The 18,290-nt window shown below is 43.4% G+C and overlaps 1 protein-coding gene across 1 annotated transcript; it reads right to left on the bottom strand.

Annotated features, from left to right (window-relative positions):
• Nucleotides 1-3,448: 3,448 nt before the first annotated feature.
• On the bottom strand, nucleotides 3,449-11,283 carry LOC134541945 (mitochondrial inner membrane protease ATP23 homolog). Its single transcript, XM_063385700.1, has 5 exons — nucleotides 10,913-11,283; nucleotides 9,240-9,285; nucleotides 7,577-7,658; nucleotides 6,519-6,743; nucleotides 3,449-4,670 (listed from the first exon to the last, which is right to left on the bottom strand). Exons 1-5 carry the CDS (start codon nucleotides 11,154-11,156, stop codon nucleotides 4,476-4,478), a joined length of 792 nt encoding a protein of 263 aa, XP_063241770.1. The 5' UTR covers nucleotides 11,157-11,283; the 3' UTR covers nucleotides 3,449-4,475.
• Between the last annotated feature and the right edge of the window lie 7,007 nt (nucleotides 11,284-18,290).

Below are 18,290 nucleotides of genomic sequence, written 5' to 3'. Positions count from 1 at the left end.
TGCGTGTCGGCGCATGCGCGGACCGCACCTCGCGCGTCGCTGGCAGATGGCACCACCTGTTCGCCATGTAGCTCAGGAATGTTGGTACGTGCAGGATCTCTTCCCGGATGACGTCATGTGGGCGGCGCTAGCCTCGCTTCTCGCCTACTGAGTCGCGGAGCCATACACACCGTTAAAATAAAATCGACATTTTTAAGTAACAAAAAAAAAAAAAATTTCCACAAAATATTTGCGTTCTATATCCTACGGTACATTGTCGCTAATGGATAAGTTGTTAACACTTCAATCACTGTAATCAGTGGCGTAGCCAGGATTTGTGTATGGGGGGTGTTAAGAAGCATGCCTCCTCCCCCCCCGTATTAAAGCGGGCGGGGGGGGGGGGGGGTTCCGGGGGTCCTCCCCCGGGAAAAATTGGATTTTAAGGTGTAAAATAGTGCTATTTTAGCAGTTTTCGGTACTTAAATTTAAATATTGTAATTGTAAAATTTTTATTAATTTTAATATGAAATTTGAGTGATGAATAAGAAATTAATTAAAGTTTTGGTGCTAAGGGGGGTGGGGGGTTTGAACCCCTAAAACCCCCCCTAGCTAGGCCCCTGACTATAATACAGCAAAAAAATAATAATAATAATACATCGCAGTGTGTTTAGATTAGTTTGTATGCTTGCAGTTGAGTTTCCGCCCGTTGGCAAGAAGCTTCCCCCTCTCTGCCTTATTCGCCCAATTCCTGCAGCTTCCTCCTGAATCTTTGAGCACACTTGTCTTCATCGAATGATTTTGTTTTCCCGATTAACCTAGTAGGTAATTGAAGAGTACGAAATGTATTGAGGGTCAAATATCAAATTGAAGATTAGTAAATATTTATAACTATAAACAATCACCTAGTATGTTTTCGGGTTTTGTGCACTCTCGCATATGCACAATGGAAATAGCTTTCGAAACTGCTGTCAATGACAATTCCCCCTAGTTGTTTTGATGGAGATAATATACTTAACATCAGTGATTTAAGTAAGTCGCTGGGCCAAATAATATATTTCTAAGCTAACAAACATTTTAGTACATGTTGGCACAGTAGACCTTGTGAACATCACTGTTACAAGGAATTTGTAAATCAATGTGTACAGCCCCTGCTCTCGAAAATTTTAGTAAAGTAATTAACTAACAACTATTCAAAATATTCTTTGGTTTTGTCTCTGAACATTAAAAACCTTTGACAGTGTGAATGTTATGACATTACAATCAGCATAGGTACCTAAGTCAGTGGCAAAAATTATAAAATCATATGTTTTTAGTTATGGCCGATGTTTCAGAAAAGTTTTGTTTAAAAGTTTAAAAAAATAACAAATTTATATTTTTTTTTATTATCCGTATGTAAGAAGCTAATTAAATACACCTATACACATGGTCAAATATCAACATTAATTGTACTTAAATCTTGTCTCTATGAATTGTTCTAAAGTAAGCAAAGTGTGTACATAAATTTGTAAAAATGGGTACTTGTTTTTGCTTGCTTAAATTTTTAGCTGATGTGTAAAGAGTTAATTTAACTACAAATATATGTTGATGATGTAAATGGTAGTTAAAATTATAGTTTATGTCTATACATACATAGTTGGATGTAAAACTACTTAGTATGAATTTCAACAATGCAACAACATTAATAATGTAATAATTAAATTTTAATTGTTTTGTTCTTAAAATCCACACAAATCAAGTACAGCAGCGTCCACTGTGCTCGCTGGCAGCGGCCCTAACAGAGCACGGTTGTAGATGGCAGACCAAGCTGCAAGCTGGTGGGTTTTCTCAGAGGTATCCTGTTTCATTTTCACACACATCTTTCCAAAACAACCTTAGTGTGACTAGAAATTTCTAGTATATTACTTGGTACATTGCATAACAATTTCACTTTCCCTCCTCCTTGTGACTGTTGCTAAGTATATTCAACTTCATGTATCATGTATTATGACTGTATACAATGTTTAAAAATTTATTACTTTACGTTGTCGAAAAAACTTTAATTGGATTAGGTTTTCACCATTTTGAGATATTTATTTCCTACAGTTCACATTTCTCTTTCTCTCTATCTCTTTATATATATATATATATATATATATATATATATATATATATATATACACATACATATATATACATATATATATATATACATATATATATATATACACACACACACACACACGTATATACATATTAATTAATTACTATTCAAAATTTAAAAAAAAATAAAAAATTGGTTCTAATTTTTTATACTCCCCAACAAATAAAGTCCACTTTAAAAATGTTTTAAAATCCATTTTTCATTGAGGCCATTGTTGTTATTTTGCTTTGTGGAAGTCTTTAACTCTTATTTCAAGAAGGTAAAGAGTTAAATTTCCTCTAAAAATTAATATTTTTTACACTGTTTAAAGAATATTACAATATATACAAATTAGCTTGTAAACCAGATTTTAAACACTATAATGCAAATGTTTATGCTCTTAATGGTTTAGGTATCCATACTTAATATAGCTTAAGCAATGAAAAAAATACACCACACTAATAATTCTTTAATGCATAACAATATTTACACAAAAATATTACACAGTGAAAAAGTTTTGTGTAGTGCAGCAATACCACGATTTACAGCACCTGTATTTCAGATTCACCGGGTCAACTCGCACAACTTTTCAAATCTAACAAGTAGATTATGTGCACATCTTGGAGCCTGAGCGACGCAACAGGCGGGGGAGGGGGGACCAGCGATCTTGCCTGCTGCTGGAAGGTCTGGCGTACGGCCGAGGGCAAGGCCCTCGCTGAGGGAACAACAGGGGGCCTGTCTCGGACAGAATAACAGGGCTTACATGTTTTACTTGTGCTCGGTGGGTTCTGCAGTGCCTGCCATTCATTTCCTCTGCTGACGAGAGTGTACTGTCACCACTATCACTCTCAATACGGCTTAAACTTACTATCACTTTGTCTATCTCAAAGTCAAAATGCACATCAATGTTGTGAACGTTCCAGATACACTATTTATTAAGACATACAAAGCACGTTAACACACCTTTCAGTCAGAGTGCTTATAAACAAAAGACTGTTACTTAGCAACAAATAAACATTTTGATCTTCTTATTCTTAAGCTAATACAAACACCTATAACTAAAAAAATGGCAATACAAAAAAAAACTTTTGACAGTTCATATTATTTAAGTTTGAAATGGAAAATTGTATTCTGATTGTGTGTATATATGTATAACGTTTGGTAAAAATATTTTCAATTCAGGAAAAATAAAAAAAAAGTAGAATATTAGGACCACCGTGGCTGCGCAGCAGAACAACACACACAGAGATTGGCCAATGCCGAAGAAGTTTAGTTATGTCAGCTGAGCACATGCTACTTCGGTCTAATACGTGACAACACATAACCAAATGCAAAATAAACACTACAGGCGACATTTAGTAAAAACATTTATTAATATGTAACACAAGCTAGGACCAGCCCACTGGACGTTACACAAATGATTAAGAAACACGAAAAAGAAGTAAATGATGAATCAACAAACAATAGTTTTCCTTTTCCTTGAAAGCTATTCACTTCCTTCACTGTCTAATACTTTAGCTCTTTTAACACAGCAAAGTGGGTTATACTATGCAGAAACATCAACCCCAGTGTCCATCCAGTTTTTACATTACGTCCTTCCGCAGTCAGCAGTGGCTCTCCTGGCTGATTGCCCTCGCGCCAACTACGCTGCGCTGGTGTCACGTGGTTAGTGGTTCATGGCAGTCCTTCATTTAATAAACAACTTAAACAAGAATTACTTAACAAATTAAATATTTTTCTAGTTAAGTTTATGCTTTATTAATTTTATAAGAATTGAAGCATATCTTCGATATTACATAATAACTTAATTATTTTATAACTCAGAAATGTAGTTAGCAACTACTTAGGAAGGAAATTTCATTCCCTAGACCTGTTTTATAAGCATGCTTGTAAATTAATTATATGATGTTTATTCTCCAAATGTAATTCACATGTTTATTTTAATGTATTAGACAAATTAATACTGTAAATTAATTTTAACAGAAGCATATCTGGGTTAAAAAATGGTAGCATAAAGTTAAGTAATCATCCATCTCGTTTTCAGAAAATTTTTAATTTTATTTTTGTTTTCTTACTGTGTACAATTATTTATTTCAACAAAACTTTAAATACTAGTCACTTAGGTAATATTTTACATCAAGCTGTACATAGTGTGTGTGAGAAACATGAAGGTAAGAAGCTGGGTCAGAATCGAGAGTGGCCTTTGTTTGGGCAACTAAATACTATGTGTACTTTCTGACTACTACCACTTGTAAACAAACACACACAAACCACTGTTCAAACTCCCGACACGACACACCTGGCCCAGCCACACAACCCACTGCACACGCCCGCATCTCCCAGGAGCACGCGACTGCCTGCGCGAGCGCGAGGCGTGTCAGTCGTAGCCGTGCAGTGAGCTCTCGAGGTAGGCCTGGTGCATATCCAGGGAGTTGCGGCGGATGCGGCGGCCGATGGGCTCCAGGTCGTCGTAGCAGCGCGGAAACACCCGGTCCACGGCCGCCCGTGCCTCCTCCTCAGTCACCTTGCGCACCGCCATCACCGACAGCGCGGCCTTCGTCTTCACGCACGCCTGCAACGTCACCGTCAGATCACACTAACTACCTGGCATGCCCTGCTGGACCCACGTCTGCAAGGGTGAGTTGCTAGGCCTTTTGTCATTTTTGTTTCAGTGAGTATCGCCTTATTTTAACTTATATTTCTTTCCAGGAATAGACTTATATGGCGCACCATAAAACAACATTCCAGAAACATTGGGAACATTCCGCCAGATGTGAAATATGTGAACTGTATTTTAGTGTCTGTGTATTTTTATAGTTCAATTGTATACGTTTATTTTAGTAGATATGGCTACCTTTTACTATAACTTTATTTTAGTTTACGGTATTTTAATTTAAGTTGGTGTCTGAACTCAAAGTTTTTTAATGATTTGGAAGCGCGCGCGAGCGATGGCGGGCTGGGTGTGTGGAGTGAGGGCCGGCTATGAGAGCCGCCAGGACTCGCGTACGAGAGACGGGAACGTGAGCATGTCAGAGCGCGGCGTGGAGACTGCAGACCGAGTGAAAACTGTTTTTTCACAAAAGCGTGGTTGTCCTGGGATTCTGTTCGTCCTGCAAGCCTGTGTACGTGCTTCTGCAGACCGTTTCGTGTCTCGTGTTAGCGAGGCCAAGCTGATGCATGGGGATTTGGTATGCCACTTTGCGAGGTATGGACGTCATCGCCAACAAAACAAGTAGTGGCGTCCACTTGATTTGTGTGACAGTGAACCCAGTGTGGGAAAAACGATAGCCAAATTACAAAAAAATCAGGTTTTGTTGGTTACGAATGTATAATGATGGATCCCGAACTAAAATGCACATAAAATGGTATTTTGGCAAGTTTGCAAAAAAGAAGCAAGTACCTACCTATAAGTGACTTAAAAATGACTGATAGCATTTTTTTGCACAATAGTAAGTTTGCCAAATGTAAAGCCACGCCCCGCCCACAAAGACTTGGACTGATAGTATTTCTTGGTGAGTTTTTCTGATATTAATGAAATTATATATTTTAATTTCGGGTACCCATATAATATATTAAAAGAACAATTTTTTACTTGCTAGTTCATACAGCCAATTCCTTAATTTTGATGTGCTTTACAGCACCCTGATTTCGGGGAGTAATGTCCGTTATGCACATGGTTAATTTAAATGGTTGGTTTGTTTTGATGACCAATTCATGTTGCACAAGGTTGACTTAACTCCTAGGAGGGTGCTGGAGTTGTCAGTTGTCGCTCCAGTTAAGGTGGCAGCCGACAGTCTTCTATTTATAATGTGCAAGCTGAAAGCAGAGGTTAACCACGGCATGGAACTCTCTGTGTACATGTTAGACTTGACTACCTGGATCGCATATACCATTGGAGAGACCAACAAATAGTGATGTAAAATGTAGGCAAGGGGTAGAATCCAAGAATGTAAGAAAAAGCTTCTACTGTGTTTGTTTAGAAAGCTGCCTCAGTTGAGTGTCCAGTCAAACTCAGGCTCTATTCACACAGCGCAAGATGCACACAAATCACCAGCAAAGCAACACACTGCTAAGCTATGCAAGAAAACATGTCCCATTATTCCAAGCAAGTTGCAGGAGGCATGTGGTATTGTGCATTTGTGTTAGTACTGGTCACATGAACACCTAGTGTTAGCCAGAGGTGACACACAAGATACTTTTGACACCTCCATATTGCAACAAAACCTACAATGCCGGAGCCACTTGCTTCATCAGGCATGAGCACAGAGGAAGGACATCAACTGGTATCGCTGACAGATGTGGACACTTGGTGTTGCTGGCGGATGTGGATGAAGGAAGCGGTACCTGGTGTCGCTGGCGGATGTGGATGAAGGAAGCGGTACCTGGTGTCGCTGGCGGATGCGGATGAAGGAAGCGGTACCTGGTGTCGCTGGCGGATGTTGATGAAGGAAGCGTCACCCTGCGTGCAGGCACTCAGGAAACTGCAGTGGGCTAGGTTGGCAGCCCTGATCTCTGTGCACGCTAGGTGGTCGACATTCTTGAAGTCCACCTGGTTGCGGCAGTAGTCGAACATGTGGATCAACTCGTGAGTTAGCACGCCCTGCACCATGCCTTCCGAGCGTGCCACGTTCTGGCACACCACTATCTGCAACAAGCACACCTCCCAACTTTGCACTTTACAGGCTACACTACTTCAACACAATACTCTTGTCTCAATTTTTTCAGGTTCTAATGGTTTTATATGTCAATTATAGTTCAAATGTTAAATACTTGATTTCTTTATATAGTACTTATCTCCATACAGATTAAAGTTAAGACTGTAACGTTAATAAAATATGGTCCCCTGGCTGATTTTGCAGTGAACATTCACCCAAAATTGCAGAACGACCATACGGATTTTCATTTGTACGAGGTACATAAAACAAATGTAATAAAAAGGAAACCATTCACCCAAAATTGCAGAACGACCATACGGATTTTCATTTGTACGAGGTACATAAAACAAATGTAATAAAAAGGAAACCAGAGTAAGCATAAAATGAACATGAATGACATACAAGTAACAAGATAGTGTCACTCAGCCAGCAGGTCTTGCAGGCAACAGTAGAAACAGCATGTTGCCTAGTGTTGGTACGGCTACACGATGGGTCGTGTCCCTCACACTCTAGGACACAAGACACGGTGCCCACGTACCCAACACAGCACCCAGAGAAAGACGAGAACCTCTATTACACTAGCGCTTTAGGTCACCCTGTTAACCATTTATTTATTTATTCTATCACTTACATAAAAACATTACGATACAAGAAATGTAACAGAAAAGCAAGCATGACTTGAGTGCGGTCTACGTGTTCCTACATATGCTGTGGAATTTTACGAAATATATTTAGAAATTAGGAACAATCACAAAAAAATTACACAGCTAAAATCTAGTTTGTGCCCCTCAAGGCTGTGGTGACACACGGCACAACAGGCTACCTGGTTCAAGATGGCGTCGTAGCCTCCGCTGACCGATGGATCACACACCTCGCACGAGATGTGTCTCCGAATGTCCACCTCGCTGCAACACAATTCAGCCCGGCATGAGGCTCTGCCTCCTTGCGCAGCTAGGGTCCGTCACTTTCTCCGTGCTCAATGCAAGACACTTAGTTTAATGTAGGCCTGTGGTTACCAGCTGTTATAGTTATGTTTGATGAGCTTAACACACCAACCAGATTATTTTTCAGTTCATATCAGTTTCATTAATAATCTCATTGGAAATGCAATGTTTATCGAATCAGAGGAGGACTGCCCTTGCTTCAGACAGTTTAAACACAAGGTCTCAACCGCTTCCTATCAGGTTTCTTTATTGTCCAAAGAGCCCTGAAATCTATATGATGAAAAAGAAACCATCCTACTCAAAACTGCAGAACCAGGGTTGGCTGATTTAAACCACAATGGTTTAAAACATGGTTTAAATCAAGTTTTTTTTTAAAACAAATTTTTTTATTGGTCTTTTAATAGAATGTCTTAATAAATTTTAACGAAAGGACTAATTCCACTTTAACAAGAAGTTTGCACATTAATGTTTCTTGTGATTTATGGGAACAAATACCTAGTTATATACTAATCAACATCTTATCATTGAAATTATCTGAATAAGTTGTAAATTATTCCCAACTAAATATTCCTCTAAAATTAAATTAATTAATAAATTGTAGCCAAAAATGTAAAAAAAAAAAAAAAAAAGGGGGGGTGGGAGATAATTTAAATATATGATTTAAAAAATTATTATTGTATGGGAAATCCCTGACTATACTGTAAATCCCTATTCTGTGGGAAACACACATTCTATGGAGAATCCTCCTCCTGTGGGGAAAAATACCCTTTCTGTGGTTAAGTCCCCTCCAATTGCGGAGATTTGCTGACTTAGTTCTTTGATGTTACAACTGTTCTGGTTCAAAATGAATGGCAGATAGCAGGATGTTGTACGGCTTTCATTCGAACTTGCTGACAACCGAAATAACTAATGTAATAAAAAAACCTAGTTTAGACCAAAAAAAGTGCTTGTTTGGTTAAAAAAACAAACTTGTTTTTCCCCCAACCTTGGTCAGAGCTAGCACAAGAACGGCACAGGTGGCTTCGTAACAGTATCTGGTAATACACGAACCTCCTCGGCAGCCTGTGATATGAACACACCTGATGACTGAATGCACCTTGAATTGACTGTCAGTTTAATAGGAGCTCGCTGGGTAACAAAACATTCCCTCAACTAACTCTGGCCATTATACTTGGAAAAGTTTTAAAATTGAGATATTGGGAACCAAAACCTACACATAGTACTTGTCACTTTTATACAGAATAGTGTTCCTTACAAGTTTTGTTTGGTACACCAATCTTGTGTCATATTCTACAGCCCTGACTTTGACACCTCGGCCATTATCTCGACTATGCTTGCACCGTACCTGCTGTTGGAACCACCTACCAGCCCGCATCTCTTCATTTTCCAATTTAACCAAGAAGTTTTTTTATGTGAAACTGCATCAGAATAGTTAGCAATGCATGGTTTATCCTTTGTGTACAAAGCTTGTTAATTCAAATAAAACATTGCTGGTGCTTAAACCTTTTCTAAACCCATATTGATATAACTGACTGTACTCACCAACCTGAACTTTTCAAAGCTTTCATCATCAGTTTCACCAATGGACCTGCAGCAAAATATGAAACTGTCACCAAGAAAGCTACTCAAAGAAAATAATCCATATTAATAACAAATTCAAAATTAATAATTAAAGTTGATATTATTTCCTCACAATGTACTTAGAAAAATATACTTCCATATAAGAAAGCTTCTGGCTTATCAAATACCTACACATTCAAGCCTGCACAATGCTGGTACGAGCATTTGCCTCGCGTCATGCGGTCGGGGAAAGATCCCTGGCTGCTCATGCACAGAGTGCTCGAGGTTGGCTCGTAAGGTGTCGATGAAGCAACTCGGACCAGCTCACGTGCTAACACACTCTACTTGAACATCAAAATTCCTGTATGCAGATTTATTAGATATGTTGGGAGATGAAAAAAAAAATAATAATTTTGCAATTTTCTCTCGATTTTTATGGAAAAGCAGCTCTCCATTATTATCAAATATTTTCATCTTCTTCATTTTATTTTGATAGTTACACCTCTCAGCTGGTATCTTTAGTAAAATATTAAGTTTAGATAAATTTCAATTTTTGAAATGTAACAATGGTAAACTGTGGTCACACCAAGTAGTGCTAAAGGGATTTTTAAAATATATTTTAAATTGTGGATTTCTTACTTTTACCATGTGAACTGTTGTGATATTGCATGATTATCATAATACTTAACTAAATTCAGTTTTTTTTTTTTTTTACAAATATTCACGCTACTGCTAACACCTGCACAATTACTTCTAAAAATTAACTCCATATTCAAAAGAGGTTAATTTTTATGATTCTTTTTCTTGCAATTTTTTTCTTACTTTTTCTTTTTTATCTGTGCCATAGTTTGTGATTCTACATTTATATTTGTAATAAATAACTGATATCTTAAAGAGTCTGAAGTGGTACCACTGTACGGTCAAATAGAAAAAATAAATAAATCAAGTACTCAAGGCTAATGTCATTTCATTATCCCAATTAATTCAAGATGTTAGTTTGCTATGTCAGTCAGCCTTATTTAAAATACATTTAAAGTGGTACATTAAATGAATTGAATTGAATAAAGTACATCACTCTCCCATTTATTTTCATTGATCCAGAGGGACACAACAAAACCTCAAATATCACAATACAAATTATGTCAGGTTTTGTAGACAATTTTTCTTTTGTATTTAACTTGCTAACAAAATTCATTGTATGTCAAGTTTTTGCTGTGTCAAAGATCTCTCAACATACTAAATTTAAAAAAAAACAAACATCAAGTACCACAGGATCATAATGTACAGGATCATGCCTTCAGGATCACGGGATCTTGGAAACATTATACGGAACTTTTACCATGAATTTCAGTGTCATTACAATTCTGTATCATTCTGATTGCAGAATGTTAATGGAGTGGGCATGACATGCACACCAATCTACCTGCAACAGTAATACTGTGATTAACTTATTTTGGTAGGTTAGGTCGGCAACATTAAATTTATTAGATGGTATTTCATGGGACAATCAAGAAACATTAGCTCTACAGAGCCCTTAAAGATGAAATTACCTATATAAATAAATATTTTTAAATATATTTCACAGTTAAAGGCGCACGATTTATTAATACCTACATGCTGAACAATAATTCAACTATACCAATACTTTCACTTACTATTTTTTACACACTTATAAACATTACGTTCACATTTTATCTTGTGAATACCGACTTTGCCCTCTTCAGTAAACATCATTCCAAGCCAACTTGGCTTAAATTTTTCACCTCTTCTTTCTGGGTACAAATCATAACCCCAATCAGACGGATCTAGTTTTTCATTCATATTCGAATTTTTATTTACAGAACCGTACTTCACTTCTTCTGAAGCTTTCCCATTGCTAGTGGTCGCCTGTGACTCCATCTAAAAGGAAAACAGTTTTGTGTACGTTTATAAAAATTTAAGGAATGAAGGTAGGAAATAATATATTCTCCAATCCAGCTAACGTGCTTTTTCTAACTCCATTTGAAACATCGAAATAGTATCGATTCTCTTTTGTCTCGAGTTTTTTTTTTAAGCCAATACTTTTGAATTCGTTACTTTTAAATATATCGACCACTAATCGTGCAATTAATATCGAAATCGATTTTCACCCTGTCAGCTGTAAACCTTATACGTTCATACTGTTTGTATTTTATTTTACTAGATACATATTATGGTTTCAAACTAAATAACCATGTCGACCGTTAGGGCCGTTCCTGTGGTTCGGAGTCGCTGCCCAGCTGCTCCGGCAGAGAAGGTACGTGCCACGTGGCAAGGGAACTAGCCTAACTCGGGTAAAATAAAAGAGTTTATGATGTTAAGTTGTGTTTACTGCACATGTAACACACTGCACATGGGCTGTCACGGCCCCCATCTGTGACAGTCCGTCAGGACTAGGTCCGGCTCCACGCACTTAGAGTGACACCACACTAGCAGTGACCTGACTGGTGTTGACACGACAGTGACGCGACTGACAGTGGTGTGAATGACGGTGACATGACTGGCAGTGACGTGAATGACGATGACACGAAAGACTGTGACGTGACTGCTGACGTGACTGACAACACACGAATGACTGTGACGTAACTGACGACATGACCAACGGTGACATGACCGATGAAGACACGAATGACAGTGTAGTGACAACGGTGACGCGACTGACAGTGTCCGTTTTTCTTTCACTCACATTTCCGCGACTGCACTCTCTCATCCCACTCAGGCGACTGACTCGACCTGCGCTCCGCGACGTCTCCGCGGCCTCTCCCCTTGCCACACGCACATCAATCCCCTCCTTCCCTTTGTGTGCGAGTGCGTGGAGCCTAACATGGTCACAGGTGGGGAGACGCGAATCAGGACCGTATTCCAAGACACAAAAATAAGGGTTTTGGTGTTGAATATGCAATACCTGTACCCTAACCATATTCCAAGTGCACGATAGAACACGCTCAGTACCTTATTTTTAGGGCACTGGTTTTTGGTGTCCTATCTGTTGCCGATTTGATCCATAACTGTGTGTGTATATATATATACTATATATATAGTATATATATAGTTCCGTTAAAGTTTATTAAAAAGGAATATATATATATATATATATATATATATATATATATATATATATATATATATATATTCCTTTTTAATAAACTTTAACGGAACTTTTACGATTACAATTTCCCCCCTTAATATCTTAAATACAGCAAACATAAATACAGCCAAAAATTCATCGTTTATTCTTGTACAACAAAAATTAAATATTTTATTTCACATTATAATTCCATAGTTTTAAAAAATAAGCTAAAATTACGATGGATTCCACAAAGTACAGCTGTTTATAGTCTCGCACAAGTCCTCGTTTATTAAAATGGCTGCCGATCTGATACCTATGTATTCCCTCAGTTGTACAAGATAGACATCTTAATATCTAGCATATCCAGCGACATCAGTTCCCTTCAAAGAAACGATACAGATTATCACGAAAATGACTCGAAAAAAATATTGTTTTCAAGTTACTACAGGAGAAGAGTGGGAAGTGTAAAAAATAGGTAATAAAACATACATCTTAGATTTTAATACATTGAAGATAATAATTCGATTGCAATGTCCTGCTAGCTAGACCCAAGATTAAAAATCATTCACGTCAGATCTTGTGCTAAAACAGATCTGTAAATACATTGAAATAAAACTTTGATTTTGATTAATTTAAAGGTTTTAATTAATTTTCGAAAATGCATTTAATCGTTGAATGTCTTAATGAATTTCGTTGACACCAACCGCCAGTGCTCCCTTTGGTTCGCACAGGCCGTTACGTCCCAACAACACTTACTCGTAAATGCAACGAACATGCCCGAGCGTGATGTCCGCTGTGTGAGTGAAAGTGCGCCGCGACGAACAGCAAGTCGACTACAGCGCCCGGCCGGGTGTGGCAATGCGCTAATGTATAATTCAATCAGTAATTCTTCTTTTTAAAAAACCAAAATAATAACATATAAAAGATACTGAAATAATATGGAAATTATGTGCAATTACTAAATAATCATGTAATATCAAATTCAACATTTAAGTCCAAAACTGGTTGGAGCTGTTTTCCCGTGCTACACACGTCTTGGTGCGAGGTCGGGCGGCGCTCTAGCGCCAGTTGCTGTCAGGAGCTCACAGGGGTCGGTCACTCTGCGAACGCAGAGCCTACAGTTTTAACGCCACGTTCAATTAATCGCAATAGTCGTACATTTACCAAATCTTTTCAATTAGCTCTGCGCCCGACCCCGCTCAGCCGTTCGTTCTTACGTGTGGCTCTTTGCATAATAATTTTAATCCCAACAGGGATATTTCGACATTCTATGTAAATTTCATGTCCTAAGCATTCGGACAGCGGACTTGAGCCATACACAGTTTAAAGGCTTCGACGCCAGTGAATCGTTATTTGTTACGGGCTTCTATCAAGCCTTGAGTGCCATATGGTGTACTAACTCTTTATACGTGTCTTCGATTTAGCTGATTTACTGTGTAATATATGTATTTGCAATCTAACCAAGTAATAACTTTGTTAACCTGTAAGAAGTGACTGTGACTCTCGTAGGTTATTTCATCTAGCCGGGCTTATGCAGAATTCGAAACATTCGTGTTGTAGTGGGTTAGAATGCAACCACCCTTAAGAACGTTTGATTATATTTTGCTGTCATTGTATTGACGTCCCTCGGCTTCTGGTCCCTGTTTCCCTGTTTACTTGAAATTCCTGTTGTGCCCGTACTGCTCTCGTCGGAGAGGTGTGGGTCCAAGCCAACGTGGCCGGGACCGGGGAATACGGGACCTGGAGGGAGAGTGAGGTGAGGAGGAAGAATGATAGGCAGTTTTTTTTTTAAAGGACCACTCGATGTTAACAGTTCCACGAACCCCTTTAATTGTAATTCTGAGAGTCTGCCGCGGCCTGGCGGATCCGGCGCGGAATGAGCGCCCTACCCACGAAGACCCGGACTCCCAAAGACCATCTCGTGCAACCACCTCGTCTCGACACGAACTAGAAATCCTCCCACGTAACAAAGTTCCTGACTAAAAGTTGCTCCACTAAGGTGCGTGACACGTGCATGGCCCTTTTCGTAACAGACGCGTAATGACGACGAAGGTTCGGCGGTTCGTAACTACGCTTACGCGTCCTAGGATGTTTGACTCGTGACGTAACTCGTAATTCGTAACTCGTAAGCTCAACCGTGTGAGCGGCACAGCGAAGGCAGCTCAGCTGCCGCAACAACCCATACAGTGGCGCTATCGCCGGACCGCGAGCTCGGAAGACGCGCCTCGCGTTCAGCGCGGAGCGGCGTGCACGTCTGCCGCTGAACGAGTCCTGAGCAACACTGCCCTTCCCTGCCCGCCAGCGGGCCGAGACCTGCGGGCCGCAGGGGAGGGTAGGAGAAATCGGTCGGCGTGGGAGAGCGACCCCCGCCCCCCTCGCGATGCAGACGAGTGCCAGGCCGCGATTATATATTAACACTGCGAGACATTTGAGAAAATTACAAGATTATTTACACAATAATTAATACATTACGGTTACATTATTTACACACTTATTGAGGTTCACGACCATTTGAAAAATACATAAAGCAGAATTATTCGTAACACTAAAGAAGCCCACTGGCATGCTAGGGCGCACGCGGGTGCGTCCCTGGCCGATGCACTACACTGATGGTTCACTGGGGAAACAGACTCCATCAGGGCCACGTCGGTGGCCTGGTACGGCCTCTGCATCTGGGAGGGTACGACGACTGTCGTCATATGTCACCCCTCTCCTGAGGGCGTCCTGGGCCCCGACGCCGACCTAGACCGGCAGCTGCGTCCACGTCCGGATACGTGTCGGGTCATCGGAGTCCGTCACGTCATTCCATATGGGTCGGGCAAACTGGGGCAGGAGCTGCATCACGCTGCAGCGTAGTCCCCCCCCCCCCCCGGCGGCCGCCTGTCGTACGTCTCGGGGCTTGTACTGACCCCCCCACTCGTAGTCCCGGAGGTACTGACGGGTCATTGTCTCATGCGTGGACCGGCGCAAAGCCGGTCCCCTCTCCGCGTGAGCGGTCGTCATCGGCTCCCCGGAAGGCAAGTCCAGGACCACCTGCTGGGCCCTGTCGACATCGCCCTCCCCACTGAGGAGCCGAACCGTCACCCCATCTGTCGCGTCCTTACTCACGTCCGTCCTCGTCACCCGCCGTTCCCAGGAGTGGACGCTTTTCCATCCATGTCTCCGGACAGGCTCCGGCAATGACACTATTGGTACACTCAGGTCAACCAGGTCGCCCTGTGCAGTGTCGTCATACGTCACGTCCTTGATGAGCGGTCTGTCTCTAACCGTGATGTTGTCGTCATCGGGCAGAAGTACCCGGTCCACAAAGCAATCCAGCTCTGCCATGCTCGCGCCACGCGGGCCCCTTCCGCCCCTCCTGACAGGCATCCTTGCCCCGCCCCCTATTGCCAGCCGAAAACCGCCGTCTCCCCCTTGATGTCCCCTCGTAGGGGACTGAGTCGGTGTCGTTGTGCGGGCCCATTCGTGTGTCGTGCCCCAGGTGTCATCGTCTCCGTCAACATTCCTGCCTACCACCCGCTGTGACCTAGGGTGGGCGTGTCCCCGTCGACGTTTATGATCCATCTCCGGTGGCATCACCACGGGGTCACCGAGGTCGACCAGCACTCCTACGGCGACATCATCATTTGCTCCGTCACCAACCACTGGTCCGCTGTCGTCGTGGTCGTCCTCGTCGTGCGGATCGTTTATCAGTCGGATATCGTCTCTGTGTACTTTAGTCGTCCGTCCGTCGGGGCGACGCACGAGGTACGAGGTGGTCGCCAGTCTGTCCACTACCTCCTGCGGTCCTGACCACTTAGGAGCCAGACTGGCACAAAAGCCCCTCTCGCCAGACGACAGGTGGTGACACCTGACAAAAACCTGCTGGCCAGGCTCCAATCGTCCTGGGGGCTGGTGCGGCTGCGGCATGCGTCGGGCCAGGTAGTCAGCTTGGCGACATCGGGCGTCTTCGCGCAGATCGCCCGCGGTCATGTCGTGCGAGTCGGGGGGTTTGCGCGCTTCCCCGGGCACGGCGACGTATCGGCCCTGCACCAGTTCAGCGGGGGAATGGCCCATGACCACGTTCGTCCGACGGCGCAGGCAAAACAGCAGCGTTGGCAGGTGCAGGTCCCACTTGGTGTGGTCCTCGTCCAACCGGATGCGCAGCTGAGTTTTAATGTCCTGATTCCGCCCTTTTTTCGGATTTGCGCGCGGATGGTAGGTGGGCGTCGTGTGATGCTCCACCCCCATCCCGTACAGGACATTCGCCAGCTTCTCCCAGTGAACTGCACCCCGTTGTCCGTCAGCAGGACAGTGGGGTACCCGTATCGCGGGAAGAACTCGCGCTCGAGCAGGGCAATCACTGTGCCGGCCTTCACGTTTGGTACTGCGAACGCCTCCGCCCAGTGGGTGGACGTCCGTGACCACAACAATGAAACGCCGGCCACGGGACGTGCGAGGATACGGCCCCATAATATCCACCGCCACAGTGTGGAAGGGATCCTGGGGCCGACGTGGGACCTGTTGCTCCCTGCCATCGGGTCGCCTGGACTTCCGCTTCTGGCAACACAGGCAGGCCCGCACGTAGCGTCTCACTTCCGCCGCATCGCCAGGCCAGTGGAACGTCCGTCTGACCTCATGCAGCAGCTGCTCCGCACCCGGGTGTCCCGCCAGGGGGTGGTCATACAGGTAGCCCATGATCCAGCGCCTAGCCTCGGGCGGCACGTGGGTCTGCCACCTGCTCGTCCTGTGAGCCCCCCTGGTCAAGAACACCCCTTTCAGACTTCGGCAGCCCTGTACCACCCCTTCCCCGCACTCCGTCAGTCGAGTCTGGGTGTCGGGGTCCTGGAGCTGCGCAGTGTGGACCCGCGTGAGCAGTTCGGTCATAGTTTCTGGTCGCGCGTCAGGCGCAGGGGCAGTGGAGCTTGTCAGCGCGTACAAGCACACGGTCGCGGCACCGAGTCCTCTACCCCGCGTTCACGCTCAGGGAGGAGCACTTCCTCCCAGCCCTGGTCATCGCGGAACTCATTCTCAGGATCCGGATTCCGGGAAAACTCGTCGGCCAGCTGATTTTCAAGTCCAGGAATGTGTTCGACCGTGAACGAGAATTCCTGGATCAGCATGGCCCACCGAGTGAACTTAGACTTCCGGCCCTGAGCGGAGACTAGCCAGCGGAGGCATTGGCTGTCGGTTCTCAGCGTGAATGAGCGCCCCTCGACGTGGTGATGGTACCTCTGCAGGGCCCAGACCACCGCAAGGCACTCCTGCTCATTCACGTGATACCTCCGCTCAGCCTGCCCAAACTTGGCGCTGGCGTACTCGATCACGCGCCTCACGCCCCGGTCATCCATCTGGTACAGTACCGCACCCATCCCCACCTGACTCGCGTCCGTCTGGTTGAAGATGGGGCGGCTGGGCACCAGGCATGAGAGCGTGTGACAGTTCCTGAACCGGTGCTTCACCTGTCGCAAGGCCTCGTCCGCGGCGGGGGTCCACCGGAACTTAGTCTTCGGCGACAGTAGGTCCTTTATTGGGGCCGTCACCGTGGCGAAGTCGGGGACAAAGGACCGCAGCCAGTTGAGCAGCCCCAGCAGCTTTTGGAGCTGCTTCCTGGTCTTCGGTGTCCCCTTTCCCTCGATCAGCTCCAACTGCTCAGGTCGGGGGCGGCACCCCTCCGCCGTCACAATGTGTCCCAGGAACTCGATCAAAGTGGCCCCAATGTGACATTTCTTTGGGGCACACGTCAGTCCGTGTCTGGCCATACGTTCTAGCACCAGTGCCAGATGGTGCGCGTGCTCCTCCCACGTCCTGGACCAGACGATAACGTCGTCCAGATAGGCACTTGCGAATTCGCTAATATACCCTTCTAGAACACGTACCATCAGGGCCTGGAATGTGGAGGAGACATCCATTAAACCAAACGGCATGGTGCAGAACTGGTATCGCCGGCCGTCTGGTGCTGTAAA

This window comes from Bacillus rossius (assembly GCF_032445375.1).
Source record: "Bacillus rossius redtenbacheri isolate Brsri chromosome 4 unlocalized genomic scaffold, Brsri_v3 Brsri_v3_scf4_2, whole genome shotgun sequence".
Taxonomy (NCBI): Eukaryota; Metazoa; Arthropoda; class Insecta; order Phasmatodea; family Bacillidae; genus Bacillus; species Bacillus rossius.
Note: the sequence above shows the minus strand (reverse complement) of the source record. Positions and strands in the feature narration are given on the sequence as shown.